At 35.7% G+C, this 23857-nt stretch overlaps 1 protein-coding gene across 2 annotated transcripts in view; it reads right to left on the minus strand.

Annotated features, from left to right (window-relative positions):
• The window catches only part of dpy (fibrillin-like protein dumpy), a 324918-nt gene that overhangs the window by 149859 nt on the left and 151202 nt on the right, over nt 1-23857 (minus strand). For both annotated transcript variants that reach the window (XM_074124745.1, XM_074124746.1), the window contains exons 3-39: nt 23488-23680; nt 22543-22650; nt 22297-22413; nt 22069-22200; nt 21126-21241; nt 20315-20567; nt 19795-20040; nt 17813-17932; nt 17262-17395; nt 16941-17178; nt 16708-16830; nt 16486-16620; nt 15805-16038; nt 15502-15724; nt 15118-15404; nt 14626-14811; nt 14276-14521; nt 13736-13966; nt 12766-12969; nt 12386-12679; nt 12035-12286; nt 11762-11951; nt 9576-11143; nt 9307-9495; nt 8837-9218; nt 8069-8505; nt 7244-7394; nt 6911-7160; nt 6470-6734; nt 6174-6370; nt 5825-6085; nt 5376-5631; nt 4737-5114; nt 4509-4640; nt 3285-3803; nt 611-812; nt 330-505 (exon numbers count right to left, since the gene is read on the minus strand). In XM_074124745.1, coding sequence (XP_073980846.1) covers nt 330-505; nt 611-812; nt 3285-3803; nt 4509-4640; nt 4737-5114; nt 5376-5631; nt 5825-6085; nt 6174-6370; nt 6470-6734; nt 6911-7160; nt 7244-7394; nt 8069-8505; nt 8837-9218; nt 9307-9495; nt 9576-11143; nt 11762-11951; nt 12035-12286; nt 12386-12679; nt 12766-12969; nt 13736-13966; nt 14276-14521; nt 14626-14811; nt 15118-15404; nt 15502-15724; nt 15805-16038; nt 16486-16620; nt 16708-16830; nt 16941-17178; nt 17262-17395; nt 17813-17932; nt 19795-20040; nt 20315-20567; nt 21126-21241; nt 22069-22200; nt 22297-22413; nt 22543-22650; nt 23488-23680 — 9625 coding nt within the window. The remainder of the gene's footprint in view (nt 1-329; nt 506-610; nt 813-3284; nt 3804-4508; nt 4641-4736; nt 5115-5375; nt 5632-5824; nt 6086-6173; nt 6371-6469; nt 6735-6910; nt 7161-7243; nt 7395-8068; nt 8506-8836; nt 9219-9306; nt 9496-9575; nt 11144-11761; nt 11952-12034; nt 12287-12385; nt 12680-12765; nt 12970-13735; nt 13967-14275; nt 14522-14625; nt 14812-15117; nt 15405-15501; nt 15725-15804; nt 16039-16485; nt 16621-16707; nt 16831-16940; nt 17179-17261; nt 17396-17812; nt 17933-19794; nt 20041-20314; nt 20568-21125; nt 21242-22068; nt 22201-22296; nt 22414-22542; nt 22651-23487; nt 23681-23857) is intronic.

Here is a 23857-nt window from a genome sequence, read left to right on the forward strand (position 1 = left end):
AGTTCTCTTCTAACTTGTACACACAGAAAAATTTTTATTTGACATTAATATTTGATAAAAGTGGAACTCAGGATTAAATTGTCCTGAAGGATTTCCCAGGAGATAGATACAAATGAATTGTTATTAAGTAGTTACAGTTGGCGATCGTTAAAATAACAATTTTCAAGAAAGTCCCGAACAAAATGGCCATCTAAAAGGAACACCACTTTTTTGAGCTTCCTGCTATTTCTAAATTTTGGGATATTTTGTACATATATCCTATTTTGTTTACGAGGGACATTAAAACATCGAAATGAAAAAATTATTCCACCAATTAATTTTTTACCAACCTCGACATTGTTTGTTGATACAAGCTTGATTTTCGGGACAAATAGTATCACTTCTACAGCCAATTTCACAAATTCTATTTTCGCATATCTGCCCATCTCCACATTTTTCATCATTATTGCATACAGTTTTGCAAATTCCTTTCAGACATCTTTCGTCTGACAGACAGTCTTTGTCACTGAAATAATGACAAACATAAGTAAAGATAATTTCTTGTAACTTAAAGTGAAATTAAGACAAAAAAAAAAAAAACAAAAAAAAGATAAAAAATTAAGATCCTTACATGCTGCATCTTGATATGCACATATTGTGACGACAAAGTTTCCCAGCATGACAATCCGTATCTTTGATGCAAAACTGTAATGGCGGACGGCATGAAATATAAGGATCTCCAACTAGGCTATCCTTGCATTCACACTGCTTCTGATGATTGTGCACTGTACAGACGGCATTCGTTCCGCAGGCAGTTGGTGAATCACATTCATCTGCAATTCGAGAAAAAAAAAATTGAAATAAAATAAGGAAAATATTTACACAGTTAAGTTAATGTTAAACAAATACCCTCACGAATTCCCCTTATAAATGTCACCCTTCAATTTAATTCCTAACTTTCTTACAAATTTTCTTCAAATTTCGTACGTATAAGTCATAATTTAGACTAAATCTTCCCATTCACTCGCAAGAATACCCTCATTCTAATTCAAGGGAAAAAATAAGCAATATAAATAGATAGCAATATAAGAAGTTTAAATGAAATTTTAGGAGGTATTTGCAAAGAAAATCATAAAATTCGAGAAATTCTCTACGGTCAAATGGCATTTCCGTTCAGCTGCCAGTCTCACAATTGGTTTTTACTAATTCTGTACATGCGGCAATACAATACAATAAACAGAAATGGAATTTTAGGGGAAAGCCTAAACATCCCCTCTTCCAGGAATGCCCTTCATAGAATTTTAGGGGAAAGTATAAACATCCCCTCTTCCAGAAATGCCCTTCATAGAATTTTAGGGGAAAACCTAAACATCCCCTAGAAATGCCCTTCATAGAATTTTAGGGGAAAGCCTAACCATCCCCTCTTCTAGAAATGCCCTTCATAGAATTTTAGGGGAAAGCCTAACCATCCCCTCTTCTAGAAATGCCCTTCATAGAATTTTAGGGGAAAGCCTAAACATCCCCTCTTCCAGGAATGCCCTTCATAGAATTTTAGGGGAAAGCCTAACCATCCCCTCTTCTAGAAATGCCCTTAATAGAATTTTAGGGGAAAGCCTAACCATCCCCTCTTCTAGAAATGCCCTTCATAGAATTTTAGGGGAAAGCCTAACCATCCCCTCTTCCAGGAATGCCCTTCATAGAATTTTAGGGGAAAGCCTAACCATCCCCTCTTCTAGAAATGCCCTTAATAGAATTTTAGGGGAAAGCCTAACCATCCCCTCTTCTAGAAATGCCCTTCATAGAATTTTAGGGGAAAGCCTAACCATCCCCTCTTCTAGAAATGCCCTTCATAGAATTTTAGGGGAAAGCCTAAACATCCCCTCTTCCAGGAATGCCCTTCATAGAATTTTAGGGGAAAGCCTAACCATCCCATCTTCTAGAAATGCCCTTCATAGAATTTTAGGGGAAAGCCTAACCATCCCCTCTTCTAGAAATGCCCTTCATAGAATTTTAGGGGAAAGCCTAAACATCCCCTCTTCCAGGAATGCCCTTCATAGAATTTTAGGGGAAAGCCTAAACATCCCCTCTTCCAGGAATGCCCTTCATAGAATTTTAGGGGAAAGCCTAAACATCCCCTCTTCCAGGAATGCCCTTCATAGAATTTTAGGTGAAAGCCTAAACATCCCCTCTTCCAGGAATGCCCTTCATAGAATTTTAGGGGAAAGCCTAACCATCCCCTCTTCTAGAAATGCCCTTCATAGAATTTTAGGGGAAAGCCTAAACATCCCCTCTTCCAGGAATGCCCTTCATAGAATTTTAGGGGAAAGCCTAACCATCCCCTCTTCTAGAAATGCCCTTCATAGAATTTTAGGGGAAAGCCTAACCATCCCCTCTTCTAGAAATGCCCTTCATAGAATTTTAGGGGAAAGCCTAACCATCCCCTCTTCTAGAAATGCCCTTCATAGAATTTTAGGGGAAAGCCTAACCATCCCCTCTTCTAGAAATGCCCTTCATAGAATTTTAGGGGAAAACCTAAACATCCCCTAGAAATGCCCTTCATAGAATTTTAGGGGAAAGCCTAACCATCCCCTCTTCTAGAAATGCCCTTCATAGAATTTTAGGGGAAAGCCTAACCATCCCCTCTTCTAGAAATGCCCTTCATAGAATTTTAGGGGAAAACCTAAACATCCCCTAGAAATGCCCTTCATAGAATTTTAGGGGAAAGCCTAACCATCCCCTCTTCTAGAAATGCCCTTCATAGAATTTTAGGGGAAAGCCTAAACATCCCCTCTTCCAGAAATGCCCTTCATAGAATTTTAGGGGAAAGCCTAACCATCCCCTCTTCTAGAAATGCCCTTAATAGAATTTTAGGGGAAAGCCTAACCATCCCCTCTTCTAGAAATGCCCTTCATAGAATTTTAGGGGAAAGCCTAACCATCCCCTCTTCTAGAAATGCCCTTCATAGAATTTTAGGGGAAAGCCTAACCATCCCCTCTTCTAGAAATGCCCTTAATAGAATTTTCCTAGGAAGTTCCAAATAAAAATTTAACCTGTGAAATGCCACTTTACAATATAGATTTATAGTACGTATTTTGAGCGAATTTACCGCAAACGGCTTTTGAACTACATATAGTGGTAACAAACATAATTTCTAAAAGAAAATTTCTAGTTATTCTTGGAAAATAACAGTATGAAAAACTCCTGAGAGCGTTTACACCAGATATTTTTTTAAAAAAAATTATCATTCAAGACTAGAGTTGCCCTAAATTATTATTAATTTAGTATGGCTAAATGATGTTACTTACTGATACACTTGGAATTGACGCAAGCTTTGTCCGCTGGACAAGCGGCATCACTGCGGCATCCTTGAACGCAAATGAAACCTTGACAAAGCTCTCCAGATCTACAATCATCATCCCTATGGCATACCGGTGTACATACTCCTGCATCGCATCTTTCATTAGATAAACAACCAGCACTGTTACCACATACTGGCCGGCATAAACCATCTAGGCATACCATGCCTTCACCATTTACAATACAATCTCGGTTTGTGTTACACTCTAATGGAGGTGCCCTAACACAGGCTACACTTGCCGATGGTGCAGGAACTAGTCCTTCCTTACATGAGCATACCGCTCTTTGATTGGTCACCGTACACATGGCGTTCGGTCCGCACAATGAATCTGTACATGGATTTATACATTTATTGTTGCGGCATGATTCACTCGCTGAACAATCATCATCAGAACGGCAGCCGTACATGCATAAGTTTTGCAAGCATATATGTCCCAAGAAGCAATCATTGTCAACCCGACAGGTCACTGTAAAATATAATAATAAATAAAAATCAGTGTAAAAATCAAATAGCTTTATTAATGAAATGCTTTTCCTTAAATTGCATTTTCCAATTAACCATAAGATTAAGTTATCCAGCCACTTAAATAAATTTTTTTGAAAATCTAGTACTTTCACTGCTAGTAACACTTTTAGATAATTTTAAGATATCTTTAGCCTAAGATTTTAGCAAGATTGTATCTTCAATCCTTTCATTTTTGCTGAATCCAAATATACATTACTTTAATTATGAATGATTTTTTGGTCAGCAAGATACCCTACAGCTCCCTGCCAGCAGGACATCCTTATTTCGCAACCGCAAAAGATAAGACTTTTAACTCGGGAATGGTTGGGCTTCTTTTCTGCCTCTAAAGTGCTTCTGTACCCAGAGGAGAGAGAGATGAGATAATTTATTACTTGCATCATCCAATTGCTTTTCCTATAGGAGTTTTCAGTAAACTAACTTGTATCAAGCAGGATCCTATAGGCCATAGGATGAACTTCTAGGGCTTGTAAAGGAAAACCTAGCTTTATAAATAAACTTTATAAATCGTTTAGCCTAAACCACACTTAGGACCCTCAAATACCAATTTTTGGACCACACAAACTTCGCTATGTCAATATCGTGGTACATATTTCTTTAAAAAATAACAATTTAATTTATTTGTAAAAGAATAGAGATATTTACTTACGTTTGCAAGTTCCTTTAAGACATTTTTCATTCAATGCACATTCATTATCAGTTCTGCATTGTAGCTTACAGATATTGTCTTCACAAAAACTGTTATCAGGGCATTCATTATCATTATAGCAGGATGATGGAACTTGAAAAAAAAAATATCGATATGTAAGTAAGTGAAGTAAGAATTTCACTGTATAGCAAACATACTTGTATAAGCTTAAATAAAATTTATGCTTACTTCTCACACATTCTATAAGATGATCGCCAGTGAATCCTGGCGGACAAGAACATTGTTTGATATGATTAGAAATTGAACATAAGGCGTTTACTCCACAAACGCTAGGATCCAGGCAAGCATTTGTACAATGGCCAAGCAAACATTGTTCATCCAGACGACATTCAGCGTGCGAATGGCACGACGTACGACACAGACCTCCATAGCAACGTGTATCATTTGGACAGTCGGTGTTGTTCTGACAAGGTAAAGGTGATAGGTAACAACCCGCGGTGCCATCTTTTTCAATCTCAGTATATCCAGTGTGGCACTGGCAAATAGCATGATGTTCCTTGCCAACGCATTCTGAATTTGTTCCACATTTCTTACTCTCACATACACCTGTGTAAGATGTAATATTTTTTATTGTTTAATTTATATATTATTATTTGTATTATTTATTGTATTTAGTTCACACACACAATAGATTTTATCATTAAAATTGACATGAATTAGAAGAATTTTTGCTTGTTAAAAGTTGCGCAAATATCCGTATACTTTAACTAATTAAAGTTACTATACTAAATGTAACTATGCTCAAGCCAATACATTCGGTAGCATCACTGAAACTAACACAATGGAAAAATAATAACCACTAAGTACCTCTACATTTCGTAAGTGGACCTTCCTGTACGCAAGCCGCAGTCTCGGGACAATCATTATCGGCGTTACATTCTACTAATTGACTGCAACCTTCCTTGTAAGGATCTCCAACAGTACCGATAGGACACATACATTTGGCAGATCCCCGCGAATTGGCGCAAGTTGCTCCAACCCCACAAGGATTCGATGAACAATAGTCTAATTGTGTGCAACCTTCATATGGATCGCCAGTATAGCCTGGTTGACAATAACAGACCTGAAAACAAGTAAACAATTTGTTTGTTTCGTTTTTTTACATATAATAAATAGATCAGTAAGAAATAAGTAGATCATTTCTTTGACAGCCTGTATTCATTTTGTGACAATAGGTTTTAAGCTTCGCTTGACAACTTAAAGCGGAAAAGGTATTTTCTAACATCTACAACCTAAACCAATAAACTATTTCTTACCTGTTTATGACTTTCCGCAGAACATAGTGCATTATTTCCGCATGGATTTGCCACCAAGCAAGAAATTTTACACATATAATCATCGCACATTTTATCATTTGAACAATCATCATTCGTTTGACATTCGATCTTTGAACAAGCTATCGCCGGATTACCATGATATCCGGCTTTACATTTGCAAATCGCTCGATGATTTCTAGCAGAACATTCTGCATTTCTGCCGCAAATGACGTTACTTTCACATATGTTTTCACAGAATGCCTGAAATAATTGTTAAGAAAATAGTTTATTTTTTATAATTATTTTTTTACTTCTATTAACTTTTGTTTTTTTTTTTTTGCTAAATTACCTGTCCCAAAGAGTTCGTGGTACAATGTTGATGCTCCTCACAGTCTCTATCATAAGAACATCTTAATTCTCTCAGACAAATGTTATTACTACAATACTGGAAATCTGGACAAGTGGTATTGCTTTGGCAAGTAGGTTGACAAACTTCTGCGATACACAGTTGATCAGAAATACATTCCCTTGTGCTGCTGCAAACAGCTATAGAAATAATTTAATTTTTTAGTGATTTTCGAAGCAGATATTTTTTTTTAAAAAAATGGATCATTAATTTTTTAAAGCAGCCAGTACACTACTTACCGAGACAAATACCATTATGACAAGCAGTACCAGCTTGGCACTGTGAATCAGAACTACAATACTGTAAGGGTACACATCCAAGATGTGGATCTCCAGTAGTGCCCGGCTGGCAAGAGCAGATGGTATCATGGCCAATGGTATAGCATTCAGCATTCTGTCCACAAACGTTTCCTAATTGGCATGGATCTATACAAGCTCCGGCTATGCACGCAAGTCCTGGCTGACAATCAGCATTTTCTGCACACTCCAATTTTTTACAGTTGATCTGTAAGAGAAGTTTTTAATTTATATAAATTTTTTTAATTTTACCATGAATTTTGTTTAATCTCTTTAAATGAAATTTGAGAGATAACTATAACTGATCAAATCAGATATCAGAATAGTCCGGTGCTAGACAAACAAGATACCTATAAAAGCTTTGCCTTTCTTTTTTTTTTTTACCTTTGGATCGCCTGTAGTTTTTGGAGGACAAGAACAAATAGGAGCATGTTCCACTGAAGAACAAATAGCGTTTGTTGCACATGTATCCGGAACAAAACAAGGATCTCTGCAAGTATTTTCTATACATGTTGCACTTGAAGGACAATCAGCGTTTGACAGACAATCGCCCGGTTTTCGACAACCACTTTCTCCATCACCTACTAGACCGTTTTCACAAGTACATTTATAACTACCAATTATATTGCGGCACCTGAGAAACAAAAAAAATTAAGTTAGTGATTGTCTTAAATATACTGTTTTATCACTTACACCTATAAGTACCTAGGTACTTACAATGCAGTTGAATGGCAAGGATTATTTCTACATTCATCAACATCAACGCAGAGGTTATTGTCCGACATATACCCTGCAAAACAGGTACATATTCCTTTATGATCCACTGGATTACAAACTCCTTGTCCGCAATTCAACTTCTCACAAGGATCTGTGAATATTGAAATTTATATTATATTTTTATGAAATAAAAATGATTGATTGATAACATTAAATAAAATCGATTTCAAGCCAAAATCTTGCACGATTTGCTTTGAGGCTCACTGCATACAAAAAAATATTTTTAGCGAATGAATTTATTTGTAGAAACAAAAGATACCAAAAATAAAAAAACTCTAGAAGGCTGTTTGAATTAATATTCCACTTATGCGACAAACGTCACTTCCGTTACTGAGTTTACTTGGGAAACGGAAGTGGGCCTTTTGTTGTTTTTTTGTGATTTTCTTTCATTGTGCCCGGTTTCGGATTTTCATTTAACTTTGGAGGTTGAATCATTTAGGTTTATGTTAAGAATCAATTTCCCCACAGTTAAGTTTAGAGAACTCCATTAGATGAGAAAATAGTTTAAGAATTTAAATATATTAACTTATCACTTGTAAACTTTAGAGTTTTATTTGACCGAGGTAAGAATTCACATCATTATTTCATTTTTCATGCAACCTCTTCTCAGAGCTGCCTTTTAAAACATTATTTGCTTTTTTTTCTCTCTTATTTGTTTGGCGACAGATTTCTTTTCAAATCTAAATATTGAACTCACAGGGTATGAAAAAGTATTAAACAAGAATGTAAAATATAATGTTTAATTAAATCTATACGATTACTTACCTAAACATTTGTGAGAATTCAGATCACAACTCTTGTCAGAAGGACAGTCATCATTAGTTGTACACTCCACTTTGAAACACCCAAGTAACAGATCGTACGGATCTCCAAGATGACCTGCCGGACAGTCACATTGCAGTGCATGATCCTTAACTTGGCACAAAGCGGAAGCAGCACAAGGAAGTGAACTATCAGCACAAGGATCTGTGCACACGTTCTTGATACAGGAAAGTGTGTCTGCACATTGATAATCTCGTGTACAATAATTTGGATTGGCACAGCCAGGCTCGGCGTACGGATCGCCAACAGTAAGTCCTTCGCAGGTGCAACGAAACGAACCGGGTGTGTTGACGCAAGTTGCTGAAGGATGGCACGGTGAGGATAGACATTCATTTATATCTTTACATCCGTTTGCAGTTTGTTCAAATCCATCACTGCATCTGCAAATAGAAAAGACGCTCAAATCTCTTTTATAAATACTTTTGATTCAGAAAAGGTACACTGTTTACTTGTAACACTTCCAATCTGTGGTACTTTACAGCTTAGAACTGCTAGTTCTTTGGTACTCTAAGTAAAGGAAGTTATTTTGAAATTTTACATAAAAGAATGGACGTGAAAAGGCTAGAGCTTAATTGGGCATCCAACATCATGGTTATTTAGGATCTGTCTCAGGAAGAAGCTTGGATAGGGACTCTAAGTAATATAAAAGAAAGGTTTCTCCGAATTTGGTAAGAAAAGGTTTAGAAAAAAATTTACATAAATAAAACATACCTGCACTGTTTTTCGATGCAAATTTGCATTGGTCCACAATCTGAGTCGAGACTACAACCAGGCACACAGACACTGTTGATGCAAACATATCCTTGAATGCAATTGCTACCTCCATAACAGAAATTGACACAAAGACCATCATTGCATCGCTCACCCTGAGCGCATTCATGAGATCCGCTACAAGTTTTCGAACAACGACCTCCAACACATGTATGACCATCAGGACAATCCTGTGGCCTCACACATGATTTTGGCGCACGATTGCAACTTTGTTCAGGTATAGGATTGCCACGGAATCCTTCAGGGCAATAGCAGACAGAAGTGTGATTTTCTACTTTACACAATGAGTTTGTGCCGCAGGCTCCTTCAATTTCACATGGATCTAGATTGTCACAAATTAGAAAAAAAGAAGATATAAGTAAACTTTTTTATTAAGTACAGAAATTTAGAAGATAAAACACTTTAATTACTTTGACATTTATTGTTGATGCAAGCTTCATTGTTAAGACATTCTTTGTTACTACGACAGCCAATTACACATCGTCCATTCACACAAGCTTGGGTTTCCAAGCACTGGCTGTGACCAATGCAAGGGGTCTGACATCTGTTTTGCACACAACGCTCGCCTAAAAGACAGTCTTTGGAGGTACGACATGCAGCTGAAATTTAACGGTTCAATTCAAAATAATTGTCACATTTCAAATCCAACTTCATTTAAATTTATTTGAAATTTCCTTACCTTCACATTGCCCATTGATACAAATATCACCATAACATTCGGCATTTGTAGTACATTTTGTAGCCGTACGTACGCAAGATGGTTTAGCGCCTGTTTTTGCTAACTGAAATCTTGGTGGGCAAGCACAGGTAGGTTTATGTCTGGTTACCGTGCACAGTGTATTCAAACCGCAACTTATTTCACAAGGATTTGAACAACGGCCGTTCATGCAAACCGACTGTTCCGGACAGTCTGAATCTCCATTTGGACAACTGCCTTCAGCTTTACAGCCATAAGTAAATGGATCGCCGACTTGATTTGGCGGACATTTACAGATTTGGCCACCTAGAGTAGGTGAAAGTTCGCAAATAGCCGTAGAATGACATGGGTTTGGTTCGCATTCATTTTCTGGTACACATTCTATGTCTGGCAATGGATTCGGCTTGAAACCTGGTGGACACTGGCAAATCGCACGATGAGCTTCACCAATGCAAATAGAATTTTCACCACACTTGAAGTCATCACAGACATCGTAACAAGTGTGGGAGAGTCTGTTGCACAACTGATGATGTGGACAGTCAGAGTTATAGACACAAGGAACTTGTTTGCAGCCGGAAGTGTTCGGATCCCCAGTGTAAGGTCCCGGAGGACATTGACATTGAGCAACATGATTATTTGCCACACAGATCGCATGAGAACCACATTTTAAACTATCACACGCTGGTCTACAAGATTTGGCACCATTTCTTCCTTTTACACATTTCTCCGTCTCCATACACTGTACATCCTGTGTACAGGTGTTTCTCAAAGCTGGAACACATCCGTTCCGATCATTTGGATTTCCAGTAAAACCAGGTATACACTGGCAATACCCTTTGTGAGATGATGCAATACATATTGCATTCTGTGGACAGGTAAAATCCGAACAAACTGACATACATTTCAATACGCCTAGTGCGTCCTTTCGGCATGATTGTTTTGATTTACAATCGCCATCGTTTTTACAATCTGGAAGCGAAGGTTTTTCACATTCTGATGTAACAGGGTTCCAAGCGAAACTGTCAGCGCATTTGCACGCAGGTTGGCCTTTTTTATCCTTGGTGCACACTTCATTTTTACCACAGGCGACACTCAAACAAGGGTCTACACAGGTATGTAGAAAGTTGACGTTCACTTCACAGATCAAGCCCACTGGACAGTCTTTATCTGTTACACATTCTTCTCTTGGGGCTACTTTCTCTGGTTGGCAGCCAACTGTTAAGTCACTAGGAATGCCACTGTATCCATCTACACAAATGCAGGACGATCGATGATTGTCTGCTATGCAAAGTGCGTTAGGACCGCACTGGATTTTTTTACATGCATCAAGACATTTTCTTTGTCCTCTACTTTGTTGAAAACATATTTCAGAAGGTTTACAATCCAAATCATTCAGACACTGGCCTTGTACCATACAGCCGTTGGTAAGATCTGAAGGATTTCCTGAGAGTCCTGGAGGACATACACATTTTCCGTTCACACAGGCTGCACGAGGTCCGCATTTTACACCTTCGCATTGACTTTTACATTTACCTCTTTTACATGTAAAACTGAAAATAATAATAGTAATAATTAGCCATAAATTATTTATGACTGCTATGCCATAAGTAATAAACTTTAATCATAATAGGTGGTTCACAAGTTCCAATTTATTGAATCGCAATTTGAATTTTTCTCGAAGATGAAGATGGTTTTAATAATTTTCTTTAAATTTTAATCACTAGTTGCACAAGCGTTAGAGTTACAACTTTTATGACACATTTATCTAAGACAATTCATTTGAAGACGAACAGAGAAAAGAGATTACATTCCATCAAAAAAGCAATTTTAAGTGATCTAAAACTATATTATCAAGGTAAACAATACTTTCCAAGGTTAGAAAAATCGAGGTACCCATAAAAGCAAATTTATTTATTTTGTCTTTTATTTAACTGAAAGCCGTTAACCACATTTGAAAATGGATTCAAAGAATATTTCTTTTAAAGAGTTCTTGTAGAGAATCGGGACGAGGAAACGGTTTACCCGAATTCTAAGATATTATACCACCCACTCTTCGAACAAATTTGATTGCCTGGAAGTGTGGAAACGATTTTTTGGTAGTACACCTATTTACTCAGATAAAGATAGATTACTTTTGTTTGAAATTCTTAATTATTAACTACAAATACCTGCTTGGACATGGACTTTTCTCGCTGCAAACGCAAGTCCTTGGATCTTGACACACTTGCGGAGCTAACGGCATACAATTTGCAAAAGGATTACCAATAAAACCTTCTCTACATTGGCAATCATAACTTCCTGGCGTATTGATGCACAAAGCGTTTTTCCCACAAGCGTCACCAATACACTCGTCAATATCTGAAAGTTTGTTGTGCTTTTATTTGAACTGGATAGTCCTCTGTGTGATAAATGATGGGCATAATTATTGTTAACTAACTGACCTTCACAAGAGATGTATGGATTTCCTCGGTAACCAGATGGACAAGAGCATTCTATATTATTAGCAGCAACTTGACATACAGCTCCTTTCCCACAGGATAAGGGAGTACAAGTGTTCGCTTTTCCTTGGACTGAACATTCTTCATAAGGATTACCAGATGTTCCAGGATTACATGTGCATGTATTGCCTTCAGCTTTGTAAGTACAGTGAGCATTTGTTCCACAGCCGGGGAAACAAGCCGGCATGGAGATAGCTACAAAGAAAATAATTAAACACATATTATCAGCAGATAGGCTTGAAATCATTTTTTTTTTTTAAACTACAAATCAAAAAAGAAATCAATCATCCTTACGAGGCATGCAGACAAATTGTGGGTTTCCAATGAACAATGGCAGACAAACACATTGGCTTGTGGCCGGATCACAAGTAGCACCCAAACCACAGACAACATTAGCACACTTTTCTCTACATCTGCCAGAAATGCAGACCAACGGTGAAGGACACTGACTGGTTGGTGAGCATACATCTAATTTACACTCTCCGCCTGGAAATGGATTACCCAATCTGCCCTCAGGACACTTGCATGTAGGCCCACTGTTTGTTACAATACATTGTGCACCTCGTCCGCATACAACTCCACTGCATGCTAGAAATTAATTAAACTATTGTAATATTAATCTTAATTAAAAAAAATAATTTTTACAAAAAAAATAATGTAGCTAATTTCCTTACGAGATAAACAATCACCACTTGGTGATTCCACATATCCAGTAGAACAACGGCACCATGCTGCATGATTTTCAGCTTCGCAAAATGCATTTCGGCCGCAAGGTAATAAATTACATGGATTTAAACAGGAACCATGCACACAGGCCAATTGTCCAGGACAGTCACTATCCTTTAAACATTCCGTTTTTCCAACAATAATGCCTGTGCCTATAAGAAAAAAAGGAAGTCTTAAGATTCATTTTTTACGATCTTTTTACTTCATATAACGTTCCGCTTTCTTGTCATACTTTATATAATAGAGATTTTAGCAAAGAATTATTGATTTAAGATCTTATATTTGGAGAAAAGAAGAAGTTTTTGGCGCACTGAATACCGGTAAATGTTGGTATGATTTGGAGTGTATATTTGTCAGGAAATAACAAATTTCATTATCCGTTTGGATACGCCTACGCTTTAGAACTTAGTTATTCATGAAACACCAACTGGAATTTCGCCTTTTCTGTGCGTTTTTAGTTTTTTGTGATTTTTACAAAATTAAACTATTATTATTATTCCTATTCCTATTATTTATGCACTATTTATACAAAGGTGTAAGATCTTAATTTGAAATATTCCCGCACGCGACGAGCAGCGCCTCTAACTGAGACAAGAAGGCGATCTAGTAGTATTTCATAACACTACATATGATATATTCAGCCACGCACGAGGCACCCGATCGCCGCTATAAGATACCACTAAAACTACAGACATAATACATTACAAGTTTATCACCTGCTAATAACTACTAGCATCCGTTTTATTCCTTTTATCATAACTTTTTTATTCTCGAGGTAGGTACGAAATAAGCGGATTAATAATTTTCATCCGTTAATAATTGTTTTGAGAATTTCAAATGAATTCAGCAGAATAATGAAGTTTAGTAAGAATAATTGAACTTGGTAAACAAATTTTTAACCAAAAAGCCAGTACTTACATCCCGTCTGGTAAGGATTTCCTTGAGTTCCTGCAGGACATAAACACTTAAAACTTCCTCTTTGATTGACACATTTTGCGCCAGCTGCACAGGGATTCTTTTCACATTCATCAATATCCACACATCCTCCAGTGTTTGGATCTTCCTTGTAACCAGCCGTACAGAGACATTTCGGTGGGTCGCTTGGTGTACATTTGGAATTTATACCACAGACAAATCTGTCGCAAGGATCTGGAGGAAAACAGTTTAATTAACTTTAAAAAAATCAAGTAAATATTCATTTGCAAACTAAGTTTGCATTTGTTAAAATTTGGGAAAGACTAATTTTCAAATTACATAGCTTTTCCGAGATTACTTTACAGTTTCTTCAAGCTGATTTGAAAAAAAACGGTTAGTAACTACAGAACCTTGAACTGAACAAAATACTCTCTTCCTTGTGACAGCCCATAAAATGAAGTAGACAATCGCCAGAAAACATGAACGAAATGTTTTGAACGCTGAGGCAGTCTTAATCGATTAGATAAACATTTTTTTACTCACTTTTACATCGATGACCATCTGTAGGGTCATTATAGAAAGGCGGAGGACACACACATTCTCCGGGTTGTACACATTTTTCATTGGGACCGCACTCTAAGTCGTTGAGACACTGTACTTGACTTTGACTGCACAATTTGTAGGGATCTCCTTCGTAGCCTTTTGGACAGACACACACAAAAGAGCCATGGTTGTTCGCGCATTGAGCATCATAACCACAAATGCCGATTTCCTTACATTCGTCAACATCTGGAGATAAAATGAAAAAAAAAAAAAAAACATCGTTAACATTACTAACTCCCACCAATTAAAGATACAATTTCATTAAATATCAGTGAACAATTGGTTAATACCTTGGCAAATTCCCTTATCATCAGGTTCTAACCCTTTTGGACACGCACAATAGCTTACACCACCAGTGATTGTAACGCATTCAGCTTCACCAGGACATTTACCATCTTTTGTGCATTCCGCAAGAACACATTCACTGTTAACAATTCTGTAAGGCGGTCTGCAGCGACATTCTTTGGTATTGCACTCTGAAAGGAAATTTAAAAGCTTTAGTCATTATAAAAGATACATGCTATTAAGGAATTCTTGAAATTTACTGCGTGTTATTGTAATAGTATTTGCGTAAACTACTAGGTTAGTAATAAATAATTTCCGAGAGCTCTTTTTCTGATTTGTTTTTCAACTAGTGACTAGTTAACACAAATTCATTTTATTTTTATTATAGGAAATTAAAATGTACAATAAATAAACTTTGATTTACTTAAAATTTGAAATACATTCTTCATAGTAAAATAATTACTAAAAGCTGAATGATTTAAAAACCATGCAGTTACCTTCGCATAAACTGTAAGGATTGCCATGAAATCCAGACGGGCACGTACATTCATAACTTCCTGGCAAATTTTTGCAAACAGCATTCGTACCACAAGGTATTCTATCTCCTGCAGGCTCATTACATTCATCTATATCAACACAGGCGCCTCTACCATTTCTCGCATATCCAGATGGGCATATACATGCACTTGCACCAAGCGCAGGATCTGTTACACAAATTTCTTGATCTGGACAAGGTTTACTATCACCACATGAATCAGCATTTCTCAAACTAGAACATCCTTCTCTAAAAAAAGAAAGATGAAAAAAATCAAGAATTACAAAAATATAGTAAAGATGTTTTGAGGGGGAAAACAAGTCCTGCGCTGCAGTAAGTAACCAACCTATAAGGATCTCCAGCGGATCCTCTGGGACACTGACACGTATAACCGCCAGCTGTATTATGACAAGCAGCTCCTTTAGCACAAGGTTGCGTCTGATTACATTCATCAATATCAGTACATCCGGTAATTGTCCCAGTATAGCCGGCTGAACAAAGACATTGAGCCTTCGCTCCCAACAACATACATTCAGCATTTGGTCCGCATGATATAGTTTCGCAGGGATCTATAATTACAATAAATTATTGAACATTTTACAATAAGCTCACAGATGAAGACACAAAAAGAAAAAAAGAAAAAACTTACGCCTGCAATCATTTCCAATGTTAGGCTCAGGACAAAAACAACGTCCCTGTTGATCGCAAATAGAATTGCCAGGACACTCATCGTCACGGCTACATGTCACCACGCTTATGCATTTAACGGAAGGATCTGGATCGGGCGCTGTCCCAGGTGGGCAAGTACATTTATAGGAACCTTCAGTATTCGTGCAAATAGCTCCTTCACCACAATGTCCTCCATTATTGCATTCATCTATGTCTGAAATGATACAATTTAAGAATATCATTTAAATATTCATTCAATTTTGTAAGATCTGGTAATTCTGGAATTGGACACCAGGGATTGTAATCTCCAGACTTTGGAGCTTCTCTCGCTTCCTTGAACTTTTCTGAAGAGCCTAGTCATTTAAGGCACTCGTTCTCAAAACATCTGGGGAGCGTAGAGCCGCACCAAAGTGTGATTATCCCTTTGTTTTCCATTATTCATTTATTTGAAGTTTCTTTTTGAAAATTTGTAAAAATTCAAAGAATTTAATTATTTTATATTAACAGACAACTCATATGTAGCAATTTTTAAAGATTTTGTAATAAAATAATTAATGGAAAAAGATGTGGAAAATGGAAAAAAAGATGTGAACCGAAAATCCGTTCAATGGAAACAAAGTTTTGATTAAACCAAATTTCAAACAAAAAGAAAAGTGTTTACCTTTACACTGTTGAAAAGGATTTCCCGAAAATCCTGGTTCGCACATACAACTAAACGTTCCAGGACTGTTCGAACAAACTGCATTTTCTCCACATCGACCGTTAGGTCCATTGGACTCGTCACATTCATTTATATCTGGGCATAGTCGTATTATAAGAAACATTATTATTTCAAATTTTTTGGATCAATATATTGTTTGTAAAAGGGCGAATTACAACGTACCTATACATCCAGCAGCAATGTCACTAGGATTGAAAGTCCATCCTTCTTCACAAATACAATAAGCTTCCTGGCCATCTGGCTTACAGTATGCATGTTCACCGCATTTTACATCGTCGCAGGGAGCTAATATAGGAAAGAAAAAATGATTTGCAGTTCCAGATATCCATCAGGAAACATGTTTCACGATAAGGATATCGTGAAAAAACAAAAAAAAAAAATCAACAGCTTTGTACCTTTACAAAGTATTCTTGGTGGAGCTCCAATATATCCAGACTGGCATTCGCATTGAAAACCACCAGCTGTGTTGGTACAAACTGAAAATTGTCCACACGGATCACCAGCACATTCATCAATATCATTACAAACTGAGCGATCAGCTTTGAAACCATCTTGACAGAAACACTGGCCATCGATACAATCGGCATTGTTTACACAATCAAATTTACTTTTACATAAAACATTTACGTCAACCTATTAAAATGGAAGAAACAAAATTATTGAATCATATGATTCACAATAATGGCAATAAAAAAACACCAATAATGCTTGCTTACTTGCTCGCAAGCAATGCTTGGATCTGGCTTAGCTTCATATCCTTGAGGACATAAACAATTGTATCCTGGCTCAGCGTTTTCACACTTTGCATTCGAACCACATGGTCTTTCCAAAGTTTCGCATTCATTTATATCTAAACACAAAACAAATGGTTAATATTAATTTACCTCCAATAATTGATAGCAACAATTACATCAACTAAAATCGTGTAGCTTGATTTTTTAAGGTGATCATTACAATATTTTGAAGAAATGTATGCAGTAGTACCAAAACATGGAGCTCTATAGTAAGAGAAAGTAAGAGAGAGGGCAGAGAGAGAGAAAGCAATTGTGTTTTCACACTCAGCGGAACGAGAAATCTTGAAAATACTGAAAAACTTAAAAACCAATTTAAACAAAAACAGTTCTTTTGAAAATTTCAAATAATTCTAACACTTTCAGACTCGGCCCACACGAATTTAGTTTCTATTTTATTTTTTTTATTTTATTTTTAACTTCATTTGGAGGGGGATACACTGATATGTGAAAAAAATTGGTTTAATGTTGCTCACCTTCACAGCCTCTATATGGATCTCCTGCATAATCTTCTTTGCAACTGCACACAAAACTGCCAACACTGTCCTTGCATTCGGCATTTTTACCACATGGATTACTTTCACATTCATTGATATCTAAAATTAGCCAGAACAAAACAATTATTGCGTCCCTGTTGTTAAAATTTGGGGTTAAAAAAAAAAAGTAACTCATTTTATTTATTCTATTTAAACTATTATTGCTTGAAAAAGAATGCTGTTTTGCACCAATTGCAGTGAAATAAGTATATACGTTAGATATTGTGCAAAAGACACATATAAAAGATGAAAGACGTGGATGCAATATGTTTTTTGTGCGTAGTTATTTAAAAGTAGGAAAAAAAAATTGGGACATTTATGGCTGAGGAAGCTTGGAGAGGATTATGGGGAAAAATAGGGCTAAACGTTTATGGAATTACCAAGTAAATTATGGTGACTAATGATTAATTTTGAGGAGGATGAAGCACATTTTGGGAAAATATCTAGCCTTCTATGTCCTGGGCTCAATGGTAGAAAAGATAAAAAAAAAAATGATAAAGAAACCACTACTGAAAATAAGTGAAAGATCACAGTGATAAGGTGGGTGGCTTAAGGCGTGCTTGAACCTTTTTGTGGCATACACTAAGTTTTTATTTTGAGAAGAGTTGAAGAGAGGTACTTTGAGGTACGCTCTGAAGTATTCTTCCTGGTCTGAGGCAAGCATAGATCTGCTTGGGTAATAATATTCGTTAACACAGCTAAGGTGAGTCTTACCCTGTATAAAGAATAAACGTCGTAAATTAACAGATTCCCTCAAAGCTGGGATGGGGGGGTCTAGGACTTGATGATACTGGGCATATTTTGGTGGGGAAGTTGACAAAAATTCCAAATACATCTTCCTAACTGATTCCGTTACGTAAGGAAAATTCAGACACCTGGGAAACTTCCAGGTGCTGGAGGAGAATTACTCCGCTCTGAAAACCCCTGTCAGCAACTGGGATTTACTAGACATATGAGACTGGAGAGCTAATTTATGAACTTGCTTGACACCACCAAGAGGGTGCAAAACGTGAAGGCGTGAAAACTGAGGCCAGTGGTTATCAATCCCCTCTCCCCACCCCCCAAAAAAAAGTTAAAACAATTTTACCCCTGACAATGAATGAATGTATGACATCAGACGACTATAAAGAACGAGGAAAGATTCGATTGGATAATATGATCCGGTACAGGCTTCAGGTAGAAGAAAAACGGGAACACCCCCCCCCCCCAAAAAAAAGAAGCTGGAGAAAGGAGAAAGCTTGGAAAGAGAGAAAACCAAGAAAAAAGGCCAGAGAGATAGAGGAAAATTGAAGTAAAACAAAAGTACTAATTTCTAAAAATAAAAATATAATAGAGAAAGAATTACCTTTTTAATAGAAATAGAGAAGTATAGCACCTTCCAGAAAAGAACTAGGAAACTGTTGGAAACAGAACATGCTAAGAAGAGAAAACACATAAAAAGCATGAAGAAATGAGAAAATATTTTGCTTTTTCGCCCTGAAAAGTTCAAATCTATACATGGAAAAAAAAGAAAAAAATTATAAATAAGAGAAAAACAAGTAAATTTTGAAAAATAAAATTACAAAAAATAGAAATAAAATAATCTAAAAGAAGAAAGTTTATTTACAGCTGAAAAAGAAAAAATTAAAAAAAAAAATTCAAGAAATATTGTACAAAAGCATGCTTTCTGCCACATTAAGCATTCCTCGTTAATAGCAAGTAACAAACAAAGCTCTTCGAGATTGAAATATGGATCTTTAAAAACTTTACATTTACTTATTTTTAAGGGACAAAAAACTGGGCTGTTTATTAAAGTTTTTACAAATATATTTGACTAGATTTAGAGTGGGATTCAATCCATATTTCTTTTTTTTTTGTCAGAAAATCAATTCTGACAAATTGTGTGCTTATATTTTCTTTTTCTTTTAGTGTTATCCACTGACTTTGGCAGAAGATATGCGGATCGCCAGTGAATCCATTTGGACAGGTACATTGATAACTTCCTGGGCTATTTGTACATTTGGCGTTCACTCCGCATGCTACGCTGAGGCCACCACATTCATTTACATCTGTACATTCTTCGGCCGGATTTCCTGTATAACCACTTGGACAGCTGCAGGTATAGTTGCCATCAGTGTTTGTACAATCGGCTCCTTTACCACACGGCGATGATTCACACTCGTTCACATCTTAATAAGGGTGGTTAGTTATAATAAGCGTTAATAATATTTATATTATTTTACCATAACCAATACTTTACAAAAAAATTATTAATTTTAATACTGTTCAATTATTATACATTAATCCAAAAAAATAATAAATTATTTTTGGAAGATAACTTTTTAATTATAATACATTTTGGATGGAAAAAGGGGTTTTTGTGCTGATTTTCTTCTCTTTTTTTTCTTTTTGTACAATTTGTACTTACCACAAAGGAGCCAAAGAATTTTTTAAAATACTTACCAGAACATGTATTATATGGATCTCCAACAAAACCAGGCGGACAAATACATGTATAACTTTCTGGTGTATTCGTACAGATGGCGCCTAGTCCACAAGGATTTGTCAAACATTCGTCTATATCCAGACAGGCACCGTGAAATGGATCACCAGTAGATCCTATCGGACAAGCGCACGTATAACCACCGTCTGTGTTGCTGCAGATAGCGTTCGGACCACAAGCTCCATGATATGTACATTCGTCGATATCGGTACACTAAAAGAAGGTAAAAGAAGGAATAGTAATTTTTGTTTCTTAGCATTATGCAAACGCGAATGAAAACAATAGCCCACAAAACTAGGACTGATTGTAATGATGGTTTTTGGTTTATTTCGACCGTTGTTGATGGATGATTTTTGGGGAATATCGAGGTGAGGTCATCAATAAATACAACTATTTTGCTTTATACCAACGTTTCGGTAATTTTTACTACTTTTTCGGAATGACTTACATTATAAAAAAAAAAGTTTGTGAAGTTTAATGTAGAGCTCTTTTTATTTATTTATTTTTTGGTCTGTATTTTATTATAGTATTAACATATATTTTATATCTATATTAGTGTAATATTATTTTTGTACAGACACTGAAGAAGGTAGTAAAAATTACCGAAACGTTGGTATAAAGCAAAAAAGTTGTTTTTATTTAAGACCGCACCTCGATATTCCCCAAAAATCACTGATTGTAAAATGATTTAAAAGGATATCATCTTTTTCATAAATAAAACCTTTATAACTACCTAGTAATTAAGATTCATTTCTTAAAACAGATAATTACCCCAGTGAGTGGATTCCCTTCATAGCCGGGTTGACAGGTACATGTATAATTTCCTGGAATGTTCTGACAGAGAGAGTTTGGTCCACATGCACCAGGTTGTAAACATTCATCGATATCTGTCAATAAATATACATAAAGTATTATTTATCGATACTTTTAATCACCAACAACTAGAGAGCGAATTTTTTCAATTACCCAACTTTAACTCTCAAAATATTTAAAAGATTTTCTTATTTATCACAAAACAAAAGCAAATTTTACAGCGAAATCAATAATACAACATCAGATATTACTCGAAAACTTTAACTCAATAAATTTTTCTTAAAAACTTCAAACTTTTACATTGTTGTTTAAATGTTCTAAATATAGAATTTTTGTAAAACTCGATTAAAACTTCTTCTTCTTCTTCTAATTGTGCTTCCCTCTAAAATTACTGTTTTTGTGGGAAGTATAAATTGATACAGGTTATAAAGTTAAAGAGGTACCAAAATTTCTGGTTTGAAGATAATAGCATTTCCGAAGGGGGGCTTTCTTGAAATTTAGTTTTCGATTTTGTTTTTTCGAGAATCAATTGAGCTGAATTAATACAAAATACTTATTTAAGGGCTTTTTCGAAATCTTGTTCAGAGGGTTTCATGGAGTAAAGGTATTTAGACTACCCTTTTAAGTGTACATTTTTTTTTTAAATTCTTCGATTTTACAAAACTTATGTTTACAAACTATATATTACCTCTCTAATTCAATATTTCTTTAAAAAAATCCGCAGTATATAGTCAATAACGGTTGTGACTTCTAGTGTAGGATGGAGTCGTGTAACCTCAACATACTCGTATATTTCCGGTGAAATCGATAATCTTATTAAAAATTGTATACGATCACATTACTTCCATTGGAGTACGCACTTAACAAAATAATATAGAAAGAAATTAAATGGTTGCTTTACCTATACATTCCTCTTCTCCATCGCCTTGAAATCCTGGTAAACATTTACAAAGAAAATGTGCCGGCAGATTACAACATTCAGAATTAGGTACGCATCTTGCAGCTATGATTGGGTCTTCGCATTCGTTAATATCTATTTACAGAATATAAATTATTATTATTTTTTTTCTAATTGCCTTAATTAAAAACCTTATTTTAATTTTTTTTTCTTTCAACATTCAAAACATACCTTGACAGTGGAAGCCGTCTCCTATGTACCCAGGAAAACAAGAACAATGAAAACTTCCTAGTGTGTTTGTACAATGGGCGAATACATCACATGGTCTCGATTTACATTCATTCTCATCTGAAATTTTTTAAGTAGTTTTAATTAAAACATTGAATTTAGCCAACAATTAGGAAAGTAAAATGACCATTAATACTATTTAATTAGGCTGCATTTATTTGCTACAAAAAATTTGGAATACACATTTACCAGGTACTTCACAGGAACATCCACCATACCCGTCGTTACAATGACACTGCGAATCCAGACAGGCACCGTTCAAACATTTGCCATCTGAACCAGGTTTATTGCAATCACCTGAAAGGTAAAGATGTTAATTAATATTTTGAATTATGTACAGTTCGAAGGTTACTTTATTGTCCAGTAGCTGAAGAACTCTACTGGTAGTTTTTGTAACTAAATTCAAAACTGAATATTTTATTTTGAATAATGGTTATCATTTGAAATTAGGAGGAAGGTTATTTTACTATATAGACCAGTAGGTGGAGAACTCTAGCGGCGAATTCTGTAAACCCAACGTGAACAAAAGGAGATCCTTAGCTTGCAATATTGTACATATATGTTAAAGATTACACATTGAATTTAAATGTAAGTGTAGATGAAATATTCTAGCGTCAACTTCTTTAAACACAAAGTTAGCTATATCAAAAGTTATATATATTTCTTGCTACATACATAAATCTAAATATTTTGTTAATAAGTACTGAAAGTTGTAAATTGAAATTAGTCGAAAAGTTGCACAAACTGTAGGTGGAACAGAACGAGCTTTTACATCCTAGTACAAATTTCCGTATTTTTGTTTATATTAAAGATTACCTATTAAAATTAAAAGGCAGATAACGTTAGAATTAGCCCTAATAATTTTAAATTAACATTAGCACCAGTACCTCCTACACCGCAAGGCAGAATTGTAGTAAATTGGATTAGATTTGAATTTATTACTCTAAATGTTCTGGGAATTTCTCAAATTTAATGTACTATATAAAAGATGCGACCGATTTTTAATAATTTTGTCCATGATAGCGAAACTGATTCTCTTATGTGATGATCTTAAAATGTCAAACACTACTGTTAGAGGACTTATCTCTTGATATAATTCAAAAATCTATAAATCACTAAATGGCAAGTACTTACGTGTACATTTCAGTTCCCTAGCTAGTTCATCAGAACCCATGTAACAATCGTTCTGTCCATCACAAAGCCTAGATAATTCATACAGTTGTAGGAAGTCCGTTGATTTATTAACCTGGCATCCGAAATATCCATCCTCTAAGTTGAGGAAGAAAATCTCCTTCTTGATTCCGAAACCAATGCCATGGCAGTCCGCCTACAGGAAACAGAAAAAGAGAACAAATAATAAAGTAAATAGAAATCTAATTTACATAAGATCCATACATTTATTTCTAAAGTTTAAAACCCTTGCTCTTAGTGTCAAACAAGTTTACTGTAATCTTAGAATAGTAGATTATAGTATGTAGATCTGTATTAAGACTATTTACATAAA

The sequence above is a fragment of the Rhodnius prolixus genome, unplaced genomic scaffold (assembly GCF_049639745.1).
Source record: "Rhodnius prolixus isolate KJV_2025 unplaced genomic scaffold, Rpr scaffold_3, whole genome shotgun sequence".
NCBI classification, from domain to species: domain Eukaryota; kingdom Metazoa; phylum Arthropoda; class Insecta; order Hemiptera; family Reduviidae; genus Rhodnius; species Rhodnius prolixus.